This window comes from Balearica regulorum, chromosome 19 (assembly GCF_011004875.1).
Source record: "Balearica regulorum gibbericeps isolate bBalReg1 chromosome 19, bBalReg1.pri, whole genome shotgun sequence".
Lineage (NCBI taxonomy): Eukaryota > Metazoa > Chordata > Aves > Gruiformes > Gruidae > Balearica > Balearica regulorum.
The window spans coordinates 12,831,192-12,851,972 of record NC_046202.1 but is presented as its reverse complement, the minus strand read 5'-3'; the positions used below and the strand labels follow the sequence as shown (position 1 = coordinate 12,851,972).

The 20,781-nt window shown below is 53.5% G+C and overlaps 3 protein-coding genes across 4 annotated transcripts; all 3 read right to left on the bottom strand.

Annotated features, from left to right (window-relative positions):
- Nucleotides 1–876: 876 nt before the first annotated feature.
- LOC104638282 (schlafen family member 13) lies at nt 877–11,729 on the bottom strand. Its single transcript, XM_075771288.1, has 5 exons — nt 11,601–11,729; nt 9,338–10,446; nt 7,477–7,605; nt 4,209–4,956; nt 877–3,245 (listed from the first exon to the last, which is right to left on the bottom strand). Exons 1-5 carry the CDS (start codon nt 11,642–11,644, stop codon nt 2,429–2,431), a joined length of 2,847 nt encoding a protein of 948 aa, XP_075627403.1. The 5' UTR covers nt 11,645–11,729; the 3' UTR covers nt 877–2,428.
- BCL7B (BAF chromatin remodeling complex subunit BCL7B) lies at nt 11,194–15,537 on the bottom strand. Of its 2 annotated transcripts, none has more exons than XM_075771289.1 (6): nt 15,362–15,537; nt 14,880–14,955; nt 14,201–14,297; nt 12,963–13,148; nt 12,661–12,740; nt 11,194–12,286 (listed from the first exon to the last, which is right to left on the bottom strand). In XM_075771289.1, exons 1-6 carry the CDS (start codon nt 15,451–15,453, stop codon nt 12,194–12,196), a joined length of 624 nt encoding a protein of 207 aa, XP_075627404.1. In that variant the 5' UTR covers nt 15,454–15,537; the 3' UTR covers nt 11,194–12,193. The 2 variants fall into 2 exon arrangements, with proteins under 2 accessions (XP_075627404.1, XP_075627405.1); XM_075771290.1 differs by having other exon boundaries at nt 12,055–12,286; nt 12,963–13,133.
- Nucleotides 15,538–15,905: 368 nt separating this feature from the next.
- On the bottom strand, nt 15,906–20,522 carry TBL2 (transducin beta like 2). Its single transcript, XM_075771790.1, has 7 exons — nt 20,261–20,522; nt 20,040–20,170; nt 19,787–19,971; nt 19,066–19,217; nt 17,789–17,915; nt 16,814–16,966; nt 15,906–16,483 (listed from the first exon to the last, which is right to left on the bottom strand). Exons 1-7 carry the CDS (start codon nt 20,505–20,507, stop codon nt 16,027–16,029), a joined length of 1,452 nt encoding a protein of 483 aa, XP_075627905.1. The 5' UTR covers nt 20,508–20,522; the 3' UTR covers nt 15,906–16,026.
- Nucleotides 20,523–20,781: the final 259 nt, after the last annotated feature.

Here is a 20,781-nt window from a genome sequence, read left to right as displayed (position 1 = left end):
AAGAGGAACCAAATGAAGTTCAACAAGGGCAAGTGTAGGGTCCTGCACCTAGGGAAGAATAACCCCAAGCACCAGTACAGGTTAGAAGTTCACCTGCTGGGAAGCAGCACTGTGGAGAAGGACCTGGGAACCTTGGTGGACAAGAAGCTCTCCAGGAGCCAGCAGTGTGCCGTCGTGGCCAAGAAGGCCGATGGTATCCTGGGGTGCATTAAGAAGAGCGTGGCCAGCAGGTCGAGGGAGGTTGTCCTCCCCCTCTACTCTGCCCTGGTGAGGCCACGTCTGTAGTCCTGTATCCAGTTCTGGGCTCCCCAGTTCAAGACAGAGGGGAACTACTGGGGAGAGTCCAGCGGAGGGCTACAAGGATGATGAGGGGCCTGGACCATCTCTCATATGAGAAAGGCTGAGAGAGCTGGGGCTGTTCAACCTGGAGAAGAGAAGACTGAGAGAGGATCTCATCAATACTTAAAAATATCTAAAGGGCGGATGTCTAGAGGATGGGGCCAGACTCTTCTCAATTCCTATTCGTCACTGTGAGGTTGACCGAGCACTGGGACAGGCTGCCCAGAGAGGTTGAGGAGTCTCCTTCTCTGGAGAGATTCAAGACCCGCCTGGACACGATCCTGTGCAACCTGCTCTAGGTGATTCTAGGATTCTGTTTTAAAAAAAATAAAAATAAGGGCATATTCACTTAAGTGTGCTGCAGTGCTGACGTTAACTGGCACACTAGCAGCCTGAAGTACAAAACCTGGTAGGATTTAGATCTTCCTCCTTCTCAGACCATTACCTATGGTGGAAATTCCTAGGCGGCCCTGCAGGTTTTGCAAGGCTCTCGCATTTTCAGATCTGGAACGCTGGCCGCCACAAATACTACAGATCTCAAGATCAGAAAAAAACATTTATTACAGAAAAGCAGCAAGCTGATACAATTTTACAAGAGTCACAGTGAAATATCTTTTTTTTCTTTTCCCCAGGCAAATATGACATTATCATGTCACTATTCATTCAGCTTTTTAAAATCTAAGAGTAAGCAATAATAGGAACTACATTACTAGACAACATTGGCAAAGCTCTAGCAACAGTTGGAATCTGAGACAGAAAGATGTAATTATATGGTAGATTCTCAACAGGTTTTTGCACAATCAGAGTTTGAAAAGCCATACTGCTTATGTCAAATTTGACATGACAGTAAGAATTGGGCTGTCAACATATATACTACATTGCAACGGCCTGTTGACTTCAATACTTCAATAGTCTCAGTTAGAATGGGGAAATCTTGGTGATCCACTGCAGTTTCTAAACAGCTTGAGTGGGTACAAACGTGAGCAGCTACCAAAAGCAAGCTGTGGCTCTATCTTTTTGGATGAGAAAAGAGATGATTTGGCTAAAAATTCACAAAATTCTCCCCACCATTGAGAAAAGCAGAGTTTTGACCATTTGCACCAGCACCAGCAAGGACGTAAACAGGGATGGCCCCTGTTGCATTTCCAACCAGTGGTTCTACTCTGTTAGTGCTGAAAGAAGTCAGAATATGCAATCAGCTTAAAGAGCAGAGGAACTGAAAGTACAAGACTCCAAACTGTTCTATGATTTATCCAAGTAGTTTGTAATTGTTGACTTCCTTCTGCAATTGCCACTTCCAGCAATTTGTTGTCTCCAGGTGGCAATGTCAATTAAAGTAAATTTTGTGACATCCTACAGGCCTACACATGATGAAATATGTATGTGAAACTACGTCATTTTTTTCCTTTTTGCATCGACCTCAAAAAGGGCATTAAAAAAAAAATCTTAAGGCTGCCCTATAGTATCACTGAACAAAATGCTGAACTCTGCACCTCTACTCTGCTCTGGTGAGACCCCCCCCTGGAGCACTGCATCCAGCTCTGGGGGTCCCCAGGACAAGAAGGACATGGAGCTGTTGGAGCGAGTCCAGAGGAGGCCATGGAGATGGTCAGAGGGCTGGAGCACCTCTGCTATGGAGACAGGCTGAGAGAGTTGGGGTTGTTCAGCCTGGAGAAGAGAAGGCTGCGGGGAGACCTTAGAGCCCCTTCCAGTCCCTGAAGGGGCTACAGGAAAGCTGGAGAGGGACTGGTGACAAGGGCATGGAGTGACAGGACAAGGGGGAATGGCCTGAAGGTGAAGGAGGGGTGATGGAGATGAGATCTGAGGAAGAAATTCTTCCCTGTGAGGGTGGTGAGGCCCTGGCACAGGTTGCCCACAGAAGCTGTGGCTGCCCCTGGCTCCCTGGCAGTGGTCAAGGCCAGGTTGGATGGGGCTTTGGGCAACCTGGGCTGGGGGAGGGTGTCCCTGCCCATGGCAGGGGGTAGGATCTAGATGGGCTTTGAGGTCCCTTCCAACCCAAACTATTCTGGGATTCTATGATTCATTCTATGATCCAAAAAATGAGTGAAGCATTCTAGTGTCCATAGCCCTAGCTGTCGTCTAAAGGTGAGTCTCTTAAGAACGTATCTTCTTTGTGATACAGCAAATGGAGTTTGGTGTTGGCTCTGGATGCCACACAGAGCAAAAGATTGAGTTTTACCTCCTCTTGTGCAGGGACAGGGTGGATGCCAAACACAATCCTCCTTTCTAGGCCTGAGAAACGTCGGATGCTGTCAAGAACAATGACATTTTCTAAAACATTCTCCGCTGACCCCAAGACCAACCTTACCCTGAATTTCCTGACTCGTTTTTTTAGCTCAGGTTCCAATATCTGACCGAACTCCTGGGCTGCATGCTGTGTACTGCACAGGATTGCAATATCTTTGATAGGATAGCCTTGCTGGATATAGCTGTTGCACTCCCTGGTCACATACTCTACCATTTCAAGTGTTCCCATATTTTTTTTCTTTATGTAGTCGCCTGGCAAAGAATGGGCACATTTAGCCTGTCTGAACAACTTTGCCAGCATCTCACAGGGCATATATGTGTTACGATTTTGGAGGATTTTCTCCATTACATCAAACATGACATTGTATATTTGCTTGGCATTACGGACCACTTTTGTCAACTGTTCCTGAGGATATAGTTCTGAAAACTTAAGACCACAGCCATATGGGTGAGTGGACTGGAAGAAATCCAGGAAGACCCATAAAACGCCACTTTTTCTCTGGACTAGCTCCCGGGCACATTGGTGCCAGTTTTCCTCACGACGAAAATTCTGAGCTTCATCAGCCACAATGTGTTTCACTTCTGGGAAGTTCCCATTTAAGAAGGCAACACGTGTCACAGACCGGCAGATCTCATTTCTAAAAAGAAACCAAAACACCCCCCCCCCAAAAAAAGTATTGTAAATAAGAAGATATGACCAGATAAATCCATATTGACTGCCTCCATTTCTCAGTGGGTTCTTCCTTGGAGGGCTATTGCTGCTTACTGTCTAAAAATGCAAAACTTCCCACCTCAGCTGCAGCATGCTGTACCATTTTCCCCACGGAAACATTTATTCCAGCGGGCTGGCTGTGCACAGGCGTAGCTGCACAGCCCTCACCAACTTTGGATCTACCTGAGGAGGAGACTCAGGCCCACCTTCCTACATGGGAGCCCCATGGGCAGGCTCCCCAGGGTGACCCTCTGCCCTCTCTGCCTGGCGCACGGAAGGGAGCTCCTTTTCTCCCCAGGGTGAGCAGGGACTGGCAGCACTTCTGCTGGACCTTCTGCCTGCTAGGGCCAGGACCTGCCGCGTGGCACTGCCATGCCTGAGCCAGGCTGCGATTCCCTGATGCAAGGTGCCTTGTCCACCGTGGTGGCCGGCTGACCTCTCCATGTTGACATAAGTGGAAACGCAGTGAGAAAAGGACTGGGGAACTGCTCTGCCTGAAATCCGCTACCAAAAGGGCATTCATTTCTGTTCTCCTTGTCTAGATGGCCCAGGTCCAAGGTCCAGTTCCTAGCACAGCTGCACAAGAACTTGCATTAGCCCCACCAGCCATAATAGACTGTTAAGCTAAGGCCGTCATCTTTTGAAGGCCTAACGCAATCCAGCAATCACGGAATGTGGAATTCTCGCTGCAGTCAGCGAACGCTGGATCTGGGCCAGAGCTCAGCTCAATAATACTTTCAATATTAACATCTTTCTTGAGATGATTGTTGTGCGTTTGTGCCAGCCAAAGTTCTATATTTGGCAAATGGATGCAGAATCAGCAGGGTTTGTGCTGCATGTACAGAGGATGGAAGGAAATAAAAAAGGGGAAATGCACATTACTGCTTACCCCACAAACTTCTTCAAGGGTTGATTTTCACAAATGTAGAGTACCTCTTCTGCAGAACAGTGAAAAATGTTTCTTATTCTCTCAATGATCTTCAAAGCCACGATTGTTTTCCCTGTTCCAGGAAGACCAAGGACAAACTGCTCCTTGGTTTTGTGCAGGTTCTTGGAGAGGAGCTTATACTGTTTGAGAGTGAGAAGGTTGAAAATCTCACAGCCAAGATGGTCACTTAAGTACGACTTAAAGCGCAGCACAACAATCACAAGTGCACGCAGGAATGCAGGGATGTCCCTGGAGGTGAGGATGTAATTCTCTGGGTATAAGCTGGCATAATCGCACAGGTTTTCTTGCTGGGGAACATCATCCTCTGCAACTTCCATCTGGTTCTTTGTGCCATTCAGGTGCAGTACTTGGGGAATCACACACACTTTTGAAGCGTATCCCCCATCATTGACTAGTTTCTGCTTTAATGCATAAGCAGTTTCTCTTGAGTTTTCAGACTCAGCAGAAGAGGCAGCCTTGACTACAGTATACAAAACTGGATATGCATTTTCAGCTACTAAGAGAGCATCACACACAACATCCTGTTTTTTCGGCAATCCGATGTCAACAGCCCAACTCCTTGAAAATATCAGTACCCCCTTGTTAAGTGGATGGATTTGTTTTTTCATTAAATCCTCTAATCCAGGATATTCTGAGAACAGGTCGGTGCAGATGGTTTCTGGTTTCCATTTGATTTCATTAGAACCCACTAGAAAAAAAGAAATCAAAGATTAGAACACCAAAATAAAGCAAATAATTTATTCAACACACTAGTTACTGAAGGAATATTTTATACCACGAGGTCATCAAAGTAAATGATTTAGCATGAGTAAAAAATTCAGCATTCCCATGATACCTGGTGGTAAATCTGTGAGGATTTTTTATATGAATAAAAGAGGTATAACTCCATGCTTCAGGCATGCTTGACTTCTAAATGGAATAAGAAAAAGTCTCTTTGGAGGGATCTGCCTCCTTTCTATCTGCCTTCTCATTATTTAGGTATTCCTCTGACAGACATATTGCTGCCACAGTGAGAGACTGGTGGTTGAAGCAGATGGAACATCCTGCTTACAGCATCTCCTACCCTCCTGACGGGTAAAACACAATGCGTACAGGAAGCGAAAAGGCACCTCGAAGCATCGTCAGTCTCTTGATGATTAAATACACATTCCTGTTAAATATAGAGGAATACATGAAGGTATCACAACACTACACTGGGTGCTCCTCCAAAATAACAAGGAACAGTAATTTTAAAAAATATTAACATAAATCTTGTCTTAAATTTACAGGTTAAAATTACAGCCATGCACATTCATAACACACAGACAAATCTCAAATGCAAGCATACATTTGCACTGTGTCATACAGCCTTCTGTTTAAGAAAACCACATTCTCATCAAGAATCAGCAATTGCATATCCTGTACCAAACAACTATTAACCCATCAGTAAATCAATCATCTGAGAGTAATCCTGAAAACGTATGTGAAAAGATAGCAAAATTACAAAAATAAATAGAAAAATTAGCAAGTAATACATACATCCTTAGGTCAGAATTTGGAAAAAAAAAAAAAATCCACAAACTATGTTTAATGAGAAGGTATCTGTTTGCAACTGATTGGAGTGGTTGTGATACCGGACAAGGACCTGGAATTCCGCACCTCTCCCGTGGTCTCAGGGCTTGACCTAAAGCCACAGCCCTGCTCTGCAGGAACATTATAGGATTTACATTGCCCTTAGCTACTCCCATTCCCTTGTTTTTCAGGGCTTGGTACGTGGGAGTATTTGTTACTCAGCAACCATCCTGGCTTTTATAGCCGCAGTGTTTCTGAAACAATCAAAGTCTTCACCTAAAAAATAAAACCAAGGCAGGGTTCTCCACCCCTGCACGGTAAGGGCTGAGCTTTACTTTCCCTGGCGTGTCCCAGCCCAAAGTTCCCCCGTAGCAGTGAGCAGGGCGGTAAGTCAGATGAACGTCCAAGACAGACATCTGACATCCACAGGCTTGGTGCCTGGCCCCGCAGACCAGCAACGCAGCGTTGGTAGCACGAAGCCGTGGGGCCTGCACTGAGTTTGCAAGGCCTCAGGTCAGAGGCTCATCTGGTTACTTTGGCTGAATTTTGGTTGACCTGTTTGGAGCTTTGTTTTCACTTGGTTTGTCTGTAACGGTGTTTTTTCTAATAACCAGGGGGCTGTGGATAACAACCATCAGTTTATACAGACAGCAGCAACACGCAGGTCTTCTGCACAGGACGAGATGAGATCTTTCTGCCTATAACATGAAGATGCAGAGTGCAGAAACACAGGTCTGGTAAGACAGCAGAGGTCCTGAGACATGGGATACAGCATGCAGGGCTGAATTCAGGTGTGGGGCAGGGAGAGACAGAGCACAGGAGACCCCAAGGCCAGAAACAGCTCTCAGATGGTCAGATAAAGAAATGCAGCCCCAGAGCTGGACAAAACTGATTTTAAGGGTAACAGAGAACAAGTATCTAACTTCTGTGAAACACACTGTTTACTAAACTCCAGTGGAGCACTGAACTGGCAGCCCAGTGAAGAAAGAACAAGGTGTGAAAGAGTGTTAGCAAACCCACAGCAAGTGACCCCAAGCAGATCCTGGAGTAGGATAAAGAAATCATCGACATCAGCTACAGAAGAACCGGGGATGCTGACCACTCGCCCTAACAACCCCCAGCAGACTGGAACCATCGACAGCGGGTTCCTGAGTGGCGGTGGAAAGCTGAGTATAACGCCAGGAACAGGGGTGGGTACTAGGAAACATGCAGGTAACTATTATTATTATTACTACTTTTTTCACAGTGGTATTAATTTATTGTCTTTTTCTTCCTTTACCTGTAACAACTAGATCTTGACTAAAAATAATTATTTGGTTAGACTACTTAGATTTCATTTATGCTAAAAATAAATTATTCTCTCTCTTTTTTGTCCATAGAAAGATTTTTGAGCATAAGAGGGACAGAGAGTGCTCAAACCCCTGGGACGGTAGGTATATCCTCAGCCATGGTGTGCATTAGGGATTATATTTAGTGGCAAAAATGGGAGAAGAGATCGAAGCACCTGAAAAATCAGGGAATTGAACATTCTTGGAGTAGTTGCATCTTTTAAATACCTAACAGTCGTGTGCCTAAAATCTCATATCACATTACATTCCTAGAAGTTCTGTCCAATACAATCTTAAATTCAAAAAAATATCCAGAATAAACAGCTTACCTGGGTAGAGGCGTTTTTGGAGTTCAGACACACACTGGAGACCCACTTTTGAGTAAACTGGCTTGACAAGAGGAGGACTATTTGACAAACTGAGCTCATTCTCAAATTTATCAGCCAGCTTTGAAAGATCTTAGGGGAAGAAAAAGATACGTTATATCCATCAAAATCCTTCCATATGAACTTTTAAAACCCAGCACTAAAGCGTAACTAGAATGATTCATTTAAAACCTCCCTTCGCAGTCCTACTCAAGAAAAGGCTGCCTACATAGTTAAGAATGACCCTGTCAAACCAACAGGATCTTCTGCTGTAGAGGAGAGAGGGCTCACCGCACAGATGGTTTTACAGTTCAAAGGCAAGATTTAGACCCCACGTGGGATGAGTCTGTTGAGACCCCAGCACACAGGTAAGACACCTGACGTGCCTGTTCAGTGCACCAGCACCCTACAGGAACCACCTACGTGTACCACGGGTCTCTTCAGTAGATGCACATCTCCAGAAGACCTTGCTGCTTTGTTCCCCTCCTCTCAACATCACCCTCTCTGTCTTTTGCAGAGTCACAAAGTGACTGTGTCCTTTGAAGAGACCACATCCCAGCTTTAAGCGCAGACCAAGGCCACAGGAGAGATTTCACATGAGGCCAGAGCCGCCTGGCACGGCCGGGGCTCCGCTGGGACAGGAGGTCCCTTTTGGCTAGTATATTCCTTGCTCATGCAGTCACTGCCATGGACACACACTCAAGGGAAATCTGTGTTACAGGGAATCTGTAGGAAAGGAAGGTTAGTTTCATCTTAAGACTGAAAAACTTTTATTCAAATCTGCAGTCGGAATAAACTCTCTAGGACTTGCCATACAGGTGATGGAACAAAATGCAGGACATAGCTTTTGAAGGGGAAGGATTTCACAACGAAGTGGGACAACATGCCTTAAAACAAGCAAAGCCTTGCACCCCTGCTTCTTCAAAACAGCCTTTAACAACCACGAAGCCACACCGGGTGTACAAGTGAGGTTTCGGTAGACATCCGACACGCGTGTGAGCCTCGAAGGAGGGAGTGGCTTGCAGCCTGCTGCACGCTCTGCATTGCCGGCTGCGCTGCAGACTTGAAAGGACTTTTCTCAACCTCAAGCTGATCTCTGAGGAGACGACTGACCAGGTTTTAGTAGCTACCACAGTTTTGCTGACTTTGTAACTTTGTGATTAGTATTTGATAAGGAGAAGAAAAATTGCAGCTCAGTTTGACACCACCATTACAGCTAAAATGATTATTTTACTCTAGTGCTGGCACACAACTTGAGCCAAGGTGGTGGATCCACGAAGATCAAACCAGGGCATGGAGATTAATCCTTGCTAGTGCATCAAGCACTGGGGATTTCACTCCATGGGGATCAGCACCAGTAAGGACTTGTTTTTCAAAATAAACTCCTTTTAGGAACCTAAAGGGGCCAGATTTCCACCAAGACATCACTCCCTCCCTAGTATGTGAACAGACAAAGCCAGCTTCAAAAGTTTTCTGTGATTCTCATTCAGACGAAGCTTCCATTAAGTTTCCAGTCCTGCGAGATTCTGAATCCTTCCATTTCATTTAGGGGCATATGGGATCCCTAGGAAGGCTTATTCCAGTTGGGAGTGCTTCAAAAAGTCCTGCTGAACCAGTTCAGAGAGTAACGAATGCCTCACAGAACGGTTTGCCATAGAGGCCGGTTACCGTACCATCACCCCCGGTGCCTATGACTGTGCTATGGGGCAAAGCCCCGTTTCTAGGTTTGGTGAGAACACAGAACAAAGGAAGTTGACCTTTCTGCCTGAAAGTTTACAAACCGAGGCAGAAATGAAGTTGGCACTAATGCAAATGCAGCTTTTACCTGGGTCTGCAGCTGTCATGAGCTCCGTCCATTTCCTGACACTCAGTCTTTCAATCGTGTCACCCACCACCATCCAGGATTCAGGGTTATTGTGGAAAACAGCGCAGCAAAACGGTTCAACTCGCACAGCGCATACGTAGCCCTGCAAGCCGCCTGCTTTGTCATAAACGCTCAGGATGTGAGTCTTAAACTGCACGCCAGCCTGAGAGCCGCAGAAGTGATGGACGGGCAGCGAGCCCATGGTATCAGCTACTGTTTTTTCTAAAGCTTCTTTCTCCACTTTACTATGGCTTCCAACAACTTCACCGCTGTCACTCACTCCAAAAAACAAATAACCACCCTGAGTGTTTGCAAAGGCAGAGGCATAATTGGGAAGGGTTTTTCTAATGTATTCCAAGATACTCTGTGTAGAGAAGTTCTTAAATTCAATATGTGTTGTCTCTGCGAAACCCAGACGCTCCCCTAACATCAGTTTGTCTCTTTTTAAAAGCGTGGCAGCAGCATCTTGGATGTTGTGCTCTTCAGTGTTCACAGGGGTCTCCTTCGGTCCCCCATCAAAATTCATCAGAGCTTTCTTAGCGCTTGGCCCATTCTCATCACGGCACTTGGCAGAGCTTTCCTTCTTCCTCAGAAATTCAGCAGCGCCGCTTGAAGTCATAGGGAGAACTGAAGTGAAACACCTATGGGACAAGCCAGTGCTTAAGCTACAGATACGCGGTTTTGTGGCTGCATTTTTCTGCTTCGGACCTCCACAGCTCCATGTTTTAACAAAAAGCAGCAAGTGACTCCGCTGCTGCATCCAGGTGAAGTATTCACTGGTCTCGGTGCAGGCAATGCACTCCCTGAGACTTTGCTCTATGTCCAGACCAATGCCGTGCTCCTGAAAGCAGTAATTCTTGTCTTCACTCTCCATCCTCACTACTCCTCCTCCTGAATTCAGCAACGCACACACCGCTATAGAAAGCTCCCTTCGTTGCTTTTTCTGATTGCAAGAGGTCTTCTTTCTGGATCTCTCTCCTAAAGCTATTTTCTCAATATCTACCACCACATCGGGATAGTTCGTTTTCAAATTAACCAGCAGCTGCCCTTCTTGTCTGGCCATCCTGATCCTGAAATGATAAATTATTAAAACCACTTAACGAGTATACATGGCAGTGTGACCAAGGAAACCATATGCCTTTGGCTTAGGCTTACCCACTAGATTTAATAACCTGGAATATAAAAACCAGTATTTGCAACGCACAAGCAAATCAAAGACAGACTATTGCAAAGACACCCACAGACGTCGTGTTAATTAAGCTAATTTATTAGGCTTTTTGCATATCGGGCTCTAATCGGTATCTTGAAGCTGCCTACAAAACATACCCCAGCTATCCCGGAGCTGACGGCTGACAGTACCGGCCCCACCGACCCCCCGCCAGGGTCCCCGGGCGGGCGGGGAACGCGGGAACCATCTGCCCGCCGCCTCCCGGGCTGGGAGCGGGCAACAGAGCGGAGCGGGCCCCCCGCCGAGGGACGGCGCGGCCGGGGAGGGGAAGGGGGTGCCCCGCTCGGCGGGGCTGTTGCAGATGGCGTCGGGCTGGTCCCGCCGCCGGCTCGGGGCCGCGCTCCGTCTCCTCCCGCCCGCCCCCCGGATAGCGCTGGGCACCGGCCGAGGGGACGGCGGGCGGGGGCTGGGCCGGACAAGGCGGGGGCGCAGCGGGCCCCAGTCGTGCCTTCCCGGGGGCGGACGCGGGCACCGTGCTGGCGGAGCGGGGGAGGTGTGGGTTCCCGGCGCTGCGCGGGCTTTCCCGCAGCTCCCGCCCCCTACGAACTTCCCGCCGGCGGCTTGGTCCCGCCACGCAGACACCGGGCGCTGTATTTCAAATAGTTTAATTTTAAAAATATTCTATTCAGTGCTAAAATAACTTTCCACTTCCACGCGCGGCCGCGCCTTCGGCTTCGCCAGGCTCGATCAGAGACTCGGCGGGACATGCAGTGGTGGCGGGGGAGGCCGGGAGGGGCGGCCCGGGCGTGGGGCGGCGGCGGGGCTGCGGGCTGGCGGCGGGGGCAGAGCCCCGGGGCGGGAGAGCTTCCTGGGGCGGCCCGGCACCCTGACGCGGCCCGGGAACGGGGGTGCGTAGAGCGGCGCAGGGGTCCTCCGTCTGTCGGGGGGGGGGGGGGGGGGGGGGAAGAGGGGGCCCGGGGGGGGGGTGGGTCTGTCCCGGGGTGGGGGTGGGGGGCTTCGCCAGCGCCCGGCGGCAGAGCAGAGGCCGGTCCGTACCTGCCCTCCGCGGAGGGAGCGCTCCGGTTCCTCCGAATATCCATGGCTTAAGCGAGCAGTTATTGCACAGCGTCCCAGCAACTATCTGCCGCCGCGGGGCGGGACTCGGCCTCTGCCCCCGCCTCCCCCTCCCCGCACATCCCGCTTCCCGCCTGCGCTCACCCGGGAGGGGAAGAATCACTTCGTGCGGCTGGAGGGCGGCTCTCCCGTTCCCGGCAGCCGGGGTGGGAGGGCAGGGGAGCCAGAAGCAAGGAAACAGCATCTGCCAGTGCCCACGGAGGGCAGGGAGCCCTGCAGACAGCTGCCCCCCCCCCCCCACACAGGCCACCCGCCAGAGACCCCCACGCTACAGGGCAGGGCAGCAGGGAGAGAGGGAGCCAATAAATAGAGGCAAAGTTGCAGGTACTGGTGGCAGCCCCATCCGCCCGGGGACACAGACTCCTGCCCCCCAGGGCAGGGCAGGGCTGGGCAGGCTGGATCGCGAGTGGCGTCCCCAGGGAAGGGGCAGGAGGGGGGGAAGCACCCCGTCCCCAGGGGAGGGCAGGCGGCTCTGCGAGGGGCTGGCGAAGGCGCTCTCCCCGGGGACGGGCAGGCTAGCTCTCCGAGGCCGTGTGGCACACAGAGTTCTGATCGGCACAAAATCTCTTCAGAGGCGGTGCACCGGAGTCCTCCTCCTCTTCAGTTACCTGCAAGAGCCAGAGGCAGAGGTCACGGGCAGCGACAGAGCTCAGCGTGCCCACCAAGCCACACGGACCTGGACACGGCTGTGGGGACACCCCTGGCTTTCATCTGTGAGGAAGGCCCAAGGCAGCAGGAGCGGGAACCCACTTCAGCCCTGGAGTCAGCTAAAATCGTTGTTTGACTCCACTTCCACATCCTTTCCTGACACTTTAACACCTGAACTGAACCAGCCGGGAGGCTGGGGAGCTCCTGGAGGGCACCTTGGGACTGCAGAGCAAGTCCATCCATCGAGACATTTCTGCTACAAGAAGCAGCAACAAGGGTGAAAGGGCCAAGCTGCAGGCGCATTTAGACATGGTTTCAATCCCCCCTCCCTTACCTGAGTCTCAAGGGGGACTGGCTCTTCCTTTGTGAGAGTGGGAGGCTCATCTGCGACTTCCGAGGAAGGCAGGGAAGGCTCTGGGGAGAACAGAAAGATTAACGGAACTGCCGACCCAGGAGCACGGCCGTACCCAGCTCGGTGCTGAGCCAGGCGAGGAGACCTCCGGCAGAAGACACAAGCCTCTGCTGCCCTGACCACCTCCAGCAGTGCCTCAGTCACCCACCGGATGAGCTACGGCTCTGGCAGAGCCTTCCCCGGGCCCAGCTGCCCACCCCCTCCCTTCCCAGCCCAGCACCCACCTTCCAGTGTCTCCTGCCCCAGTGTGGGTGGCTGTGAGTCGTCCGTGCGGAAGTCGGACGTGTGGGCAGGACTCATGGACTCGCTCTGCTGGGGACTGGGGCTGGAGTTGGGGCTACTGTCCACCTTGAGCTGGTAGACATCCGACAGGGAGCTCTGGTTGCTGTTCTCATCTGCAGAAACAGCACCTAGTGAAGAAGAGCACCTTGACCCAAGGGCACAGGCAGCCGAGGGTGGCACTGAAGAGCCAGGGTCTTAGGGAGAAGGAAGAGCACAGAGACAGAGACGGTCAGAGTACAGGGGATCCACTGTCACCAATCAACGCAAGCGCTGCCGGGCACGAGACTCCCTGCCGGGACACGGCTGGCCCACAGGAGAGGGTGTGTTTCTGCCCGGGGGAGAGCGGGCAGAGAGCGACCCTGGGCTGCTCAGAAAGAATGAGCAGCAGGTGCAGGGGTGACACAAAGCACTGCACTGCCAAATCTCCCGGCTGCAGCTGGCGAGGGCCCCAGGCAGCCGGGCATTCAAGGGCAGGAGACCTCTTGCCCACGTACCAGGGCTTTGTACCTCTCTTGTTTGCAAGGCAGTGATCTAAAGCAGCAGCAACGCCTGGCACCTGCCTCCAGACAGGGAGGCAATCCTGGCACGCGCCTTTTCCAGGTAAAGCAGTCCCAAACTGCAGACTTGCAGTGCTAACCTCCTCACCACACCTACTGGAAGTGCCAACATGTTCCCCGGTTTTCCTTGGCCGCACTGCAAGCTGAGTGGAGAGGTGGGGGACAGGCACACGCTCTGCTCTGGCAGCGAGTCCGTGCGCTGCCTGAGCCTTGCTCAGCTCCACTACAGAGCCCATCCTGCTCATGGCTGGCTGCAGTGCTTCGGGATCAAGAGCAAGGTCAAGGAGATCCTCCGCCCTTTCGTCCGAAGGCCCACGCAAGCCACCGCTGGAAGCAGGGGGGGTTCAGCCGCAGGCAACTACCGGCCTCTCCCCAGCAGGGACTGCAAAGTGGGAACAGGAACCCCCACTCCTCCAGTTCCCCACGAAGCTTCCCACAGGAAGATCCCAGAAGCAAACGATTATGATTCTTGCTGACTGCAAAACTTAACAGTTTCAGCACAACCCTGCACTGAAGACACACGTTGCTCTTACCAATACACATAGCATACATAAGCCAGCAACATCCCAGCTTCTATATGGCCTCAGAGTCTTTCCCCAGCTTGAAGGCTCAGCCAGACTCACCCTGGAACTCCAGGAGGAGAGAGGAGTTGGCAGAGGTGTCAGCTGGGAAGCCATTGGGTTCTCGGGCAGTGCTGCTACTCGATTTGGATTTCTCTTTCTTGAGGAGAGAAAGAAAAACAGAAACACAAAATTACAGGAGCCCACCACTGGCAAGAGGAGGCACAAACCGCTCCCTGCTCTTTCTCCCAACAGCCCAGAGGGATGCGCTGGTGCAGACCTTTCCCTTTTTGGGCACTTTTCTAACTGAGAGGTAAAATTTCAGCTGCAGAGAGTTCAGAACGGGGAGTAAGAGGAGGTGTTGACACCTATCGAGGGAGTACCACCAAATAAAAGCAAGTCCTCTAGGGATTAAGGCAAGAAGGACTGCGAGCAGCCAGATCCATCAGCATGGCTGCAGGGCGATGGCCGACGGACATCCGCGGGAGACACGACAGCCCACGCTCACGGGTGAGCCAGCCGGCTCCGAGGCACAACCGTCGGGAGGCCCCGACGCCGCTGGAGAGGCCGGGGAAGCAGCGGCTGCGCCGGGGAACCCCCGGGGCTCTCCCCTGCGGAGCGACTGACGAGAGCTGCTCAGCCGGGGCTGGGGGCGGCAGTTCCCGGCTCGGCTCCGGTCCCCGCCAAGGGGCGGGCCCGGGGCGGCCCTGAGGGAAAGGGCCCGGCCCCGCGCGGTACCCACCTCCTTGCTATCCGCCACGGGCACCCACTTGAATATCCGCAGGGAGGTATCGCCCACCGTCACCCACTTCTTCTCCCTGCGCGGACACAGACGTTAATGGCGCCGAACCCCCCCCTCACCGCGGGGAAGTTACCGGGGAAACGGGGTCCGGCGGTACCCTGGCAACAAGCCCCGCCCACCAGCCCTCGATTGGCCCAGCGGAACGCCAATCCAGACCACCACCGCACCCCGCACCCTCACCTCGCACACCTCGTTGTGATTGGTCGAGCCGCCCGCCGATCACCGGCGCTTCCGGTCCCCCCCACACTCCCGAGCAGAGGGGACGAACTAATTGGCTGCTGCCTCGCTATCCCCGCCCGCTACCCCACGCAGCACGCTGATTGGATACTCGCCACCGGAGCACCTCCACCGGCACCCGTGTGGTGCGGTGATTGGCTGCACGCCGGGCAGGCCCCACCCCCCCCCGCGGCCCCGCCTCTCACCATCTGCGGACGCGCTCGATGGCCGCCATCACTTTTTTGATGTCATCCTTGGCGCGGCTGCGGGTCTCGGCGCGCACCGAGCGGCCCGACATGGCGCCCGCAGCCCCGGCAGCCCCGGCTCCGCAGCACCCGCCGCCTCTCTCCGCGCATGCGCGCGCCCCGCCCACGCCTTGAGCGTCCTGCGTCACCACGCTCGCCACGCCCGGAGGAAGGGAGTAAAGGGGGGGGAGAGGGGAAGGAAGGGAAAAGCACGGCGGCACGTAGTGCGCCTGCGCGGCTCGCCCCGCCCTTTTGAGGGCAAGGAGGAGACGCGGTGACGGGACGACGCTGACGCCGGCGCCATCTTACGTTAGGGCAAGTCTCGCCTAGCGTCGGGAACGCCCCCCCCCCGGGCCGTGCATCACCTCAGCTCCCCGACGCGGGTGGAAGGAGCCCTGCCTGCATGCAGGCAGCTAAAGCCTGTTCCCGTGCAACAGAACTACCCCCTCCCCCCAATTTAGCATCAAAGATAAAAAAAAACCCAAAAAACCACACAAAAATCTCATTTCTAAACCTCATCGCGCACTCATTTATTACAAGTTATTTAGCGTTATTAGAAAAATAATCCCCAAAAGGCAGAACGCAGCTGAGGGGGCCAGGAGGTGGCACTGCCGGGGGGGGGGGAATTAGTGCTTCTTGCCATAGATGGCGGCCAACGCTTTGCGGGCGCTGGAGATCTGCTGCTCCAGCCTCTCCCGGGTGGCTTTATTCGCAGTTTTTTTCAGCATGGTCTCCATCTCCTCCACCACCGCCCGGTGACCAGCGGTGTTGTGGAAGACACGGATGGCGCGGTCCCCAGCCGACACCAGGTAACGGCTGTTAGTGTCAAAAGCCAAGTCTGTTACGGACTGTCCGTGCACGCCGAGAAAGCGCTCCTCCTCTTCTCCTCTCCGCGTGTTGTACACAACAATGTCTGCACCGCTAGAGATGGCGACGACGCGAGCGTCGGGGGACAGGGCGATGCGACAAGGCTCCGTCACCTCGCACTTCACCGTCAGAAGCAGGTATGGATCCTGTTGCTTCTTATATTCCACATCTGTGTCCCAGAACTTCCACGTCCCGTCCTTGGAAACGGTCGCCATCCTACAGCCAGGAGACAGAGCACGGGTGAGCACAAGGAAATCGGGCAGCACTTCTTCCCCTGCCATGCCTGCGCATCAGGAATCTTTTGTGGCCATAGAACTCTTTTGGGAAATGTGAGTCTGCATACATGTACAGTCCTCATCCTCTTCCCAGCACACAGAGAACCGGTGCCCCAGGAGGAAACCCACGGGGAACACGCAGATGGCATGGCGGCACCCCCACATCGCACAGGGTCTGGGCCCCCGCACAGGCGGCTGGCGTATGCTGGAAGGGGCAAGCTCACGTGTCCTGATGGTAAGCCAGGCCGAACTGCAGGTAGCACACACTCACCTCCTCGAGTCATTAGAAAAGGAGAAGGAATGTACACCAGCAGTGTGGCCTTTCAGCTCAAAAGCCCTGGCCACCTCCCGGAAGTCTCCGTTCTTGCCAAAACACACCTCCCACACCTTCACATCAGGGGTAAAGCCACAGGACGCCACAAACCTGGGTGAACAAACAAGCAGAGACAGAGGGTATCAATTACAGAGCACCTCTCAGGCCGGGCCGTGGGGCCAGCCCTGCAGAGCTCTCCTCTGCCCCACCCCGAGCAAGGCAGGGGCCAGGGGGAGCCCTCCAGCACAGAGGGGTGCGTAAGATAGGGCTCCACGAAGGCAAACCTATCCAGACTCCTAGGGCCAAGTCTTTGCTTTGGTCAGGTGAAGTTTTCACTTTTTGCTGAAACCAGGCTGGTAAAGGGAACGCTACAGAAGGCCACCAGGGACTAGAGCAGCTTAGGAATGAGAAACTCTTAGGCCAAAGTAAAAAAGCTAAAGGCTTTTGATCCCCAAACTCACTCTGCTTGGAGCACAGCAAGTTTTCCAGCAGCAACAAGTTAGAGACAGAGCAGAGAACAAGATTTTCCTGATAAACAAACCTCCCAGTAATAGGGATTGTAATTTTATAATTAACCTTTAAAAGGTTACATACAACTTAGAAACGCTGTTTGCTTTGCATATGTCATTTGCATTGTCCCACTTCTGCTGTCTGAGGCAATGGAGATGGTTACCAGGAACAGCAGCACTGAGGCACAACAGCAACCCACCAACTGTCTGAGACCACTCAGGCAAGGGTCAGTGCTCCTGGAAGGGCTGCTCTGAGGGGCAGAATCCCTTTTAAAAACGTGGAACCCTCAGAAAATTGCATTAAAATAACAGCTAAATGCCAATGGTCTGAACTGCTGATGTCCTCTGCGAAGGAGCGAGGTTCCCGTTCACTCCTGCAGCAGCTCCGCAGGTGGAGCGGCCTGGAACACCTCCCACCCCTCACCTTCCGCAGGGCGACACTGTGGCGTAGGCATTGTTCATTTGGTTGGTGTTAATGCTGGCCAGGACTTCCCCCTTCGGGCTCCAGATTAGGATGGTAGTGTCACTGGAAGCTGTCATGATAAACTTTCCTGGGGGGAAAAAGGCAAAGATCAGGAGAACTCCCAGGCCTAACGCTGCCACAGACTTACCAAAGGCTGGGGACGGTCCCTAAGCAGGGAAACCTCTCCCTGCACCTCGGCAGTCAAGAAAACCAGAAGCAGCACCAAAACTCAAGGAGTGTCAATCTCCCAGGACAGAGCGAAGAGCACTGTTGGAAGACTCGTCTCCTGGTTATGCCTTAGTGCACCCCTGACCACAGCAGCCGGCAGAGGCCACATGCGCTTCTCACCCCAGCGCCCCTCAGATCCCGCTTCAGAGCTCAGCGCCAAGCTGGTACCACAGGAGTAATGCAGCAGACTTGATCTTCCCCAGATGGGTAAAGCACAACTCGAGGCATCTGTAGCTTTCAAGTCACGGGTTGCGGGCAGGTAGCTGACTGCAAGTCACACCGCTATTGCCCATGATTACTGGCTGTGTCAGCAGTTTGGACTCCTGCTTGTTTCCACTTGCAACGCTTTCCCCTTTTCCACCTCAGCCCGGACAGGGAGTTGCCTGTTTACCTTTCAGCTACTTGTTGCAGGTTTAAGTTTTCACTTTCACAGCTGAACAAAGGTCTCAGTTAACATTTTCTCTGCTCTCCTATTATAGAGGTGAACTCAGATCCAGCCGCTTCCAACTGCCCGCTGTCACACATCCGAAGCATTAATCCACCAAGCCCTCACTACTACCACATACCCCCTGCTCCCCAGACTCTGTTCTACAAGATCCCAGAAGTCCCAGACAGACCATATGAACTCACTAGAGAGATTTTTGACTGGTTAAAGAGAGAAGGGTGGGCCAGAGAACAGCGATCCTCTCAATATTGAGACCAGACCTCTTTGCAGCAGCATCCCTGAAAACGTAAATTAAGAGACTGTGCATATTGGGCAGCTAGTTCTGTGTTTATGGGAATATAATCTGTTTGAAAAGGACAGTCATCTTTCAGTTCACTCAGTAGTAAACAAAGGTTAAAAAGAAAACACCTATGAGACCACAAAGAATCAAGTACCACTGCAGAAATGGGCCTTGAAGTTGTGAAAAACTCCAAGACTTTCAGCCCAGCAGCTCTTGCTTTTCAAGGAAATCAAAGCCAATCTGGAGCCCTTGAGCTCCAAATGAGCGAGCAACTCATTTCCATACCTGTCTCTGCAATTCCTATGTTAATGACAGGAGCCTTGTGCTTCTTTGGGAAGTCTCCAGAAGTTGCAGTGAAGGTGAAGCTGCCGTCATCCTTCTTAGTCATTTTATAGACACGCACAGTCTCGCCATTTGCCAGCCAAACAATGAACGCCCTGTGGAAACACAGACACTCTAAACCGTTAAGAAACGGGCTACCTCAGCTCAGCCTAGCTGCAACAGGTAAGCTAATAGGTCCTTCAGTGGCACCCAGGGAAAGGGATACGCTGGCAGGTAAAAAGCTGCGTGCTTTACGAGGCCACCAAGTTCTGTCCCTGTGTTAGCTCAACTGCAATGCCAAATGGAAAAGAACAGAATTTATTACTCCACATCTGGAAATGAGATTCCTGTCCTCTCTCTGACAGAGGCCGCTTCACGGAGTGCCAAGGCGTGCTTTTCCACCACCCCTCTCAGCCAGCCAGAGCTCTCTCCCAGCGCCCCGGAGAGGCTCAGCCCAGCCGCAGGACCCGCTGGCAAAGGCCTTTAAAAGCGCCTTCCTCGGGGGTGGCAAGCGGGGCACTGGGATATTTGCTCCGAGCACCACACTAAAGCGCCCGCGGCTGTCACGAATCAGTGGTACCCTCAAGACCCCGCGCGGGACGCAGCCCCCACGGTGCCGATACGCCGCGAGCGATCCCGGGGCCGGGAGACGATGGCGACGAGGCGTGGGGAGGCCTGGCCATACCGCGAGTCAGGGCTGAGGCGGACAAGCTCGGCGTGGTCCAGCCCCACGTTGGCGCGCAGACAGCGGTGCTCCCGCGCCGTGAAGTCCCGGGTGCTCCACAGCCGGACCGTGCGGTCGCTGCCGCACGACGCCAGGTACTTGCCGCTGCTGCTGAAGTCCAGGCAGGAGACGGAGCCGCTGTGGCCCTACGGAAAGAGAGCGGTCACAGCGGGGAGGGGGCGGCGGTGGCGGGGCACCGGGGCACACACGGTACCTTGAGGGCGGCGACCAGCAGCCGGTGGGTGAAGTCGTGCTGCTGCGGTTTGTTCCTCCGGGCCCGCGACGGCAGCTTCGTCTTCCTGTGCTCCTCCGGCCTGGCGGCGGCGGCGCCGTTCGCCCTGGGCCCTGCGGGGAGCGGAGGGTCGGCTCGGCTCGGCTCGGGTCAGCTCAGCTCAGCTCAGCGCCGCCCGGTCCGGCCAGCCCCGCAGTACTCACCGTCCGGTGGAGGGGTGGGTGATGTCCGCGGGGCGGCGCGGCGCAGCGCGGCCGCCAGCAGCAGCAGGAGGATGAGGAGGAGGAAGGCGAGGGCGCCCGGCACCACCGACCCGCCGAGCGCCGCCGCCTCCATCTTCCCGCCGCCGCCACCCCAGCGGGGAGGCACCAACAGGCCCCGCCCCGCGGGGCACAGCGCGCATGCGCCGGGGCACGGGGGTTTGCGGGGGCCTCCACTCCTCGCACGCATGCGCGTCAAGGGGGCGGGTGAGGCTCCTCGCTGTTCCTCTTGCGGGCTCCGCGCAGGGCGTCCCCTGGCGGCGGGGAGGTGGTACTGCTCCGCTCCGGGCCTGCCCTCAGCTCTCTGCCTGCCCCCGCCCTCACCCCCTGCCTGCCCCCGCCCTCACCCCCTGCCTGCCGCTGCCCTCACATCCTGCCCACCCCTGCCCACACCCCCCTACCCGCCCCTGCCCTCACACCCTGTCCACCACTGCCCACCCCCCTCCGCCTGCCCTCACTCCCCC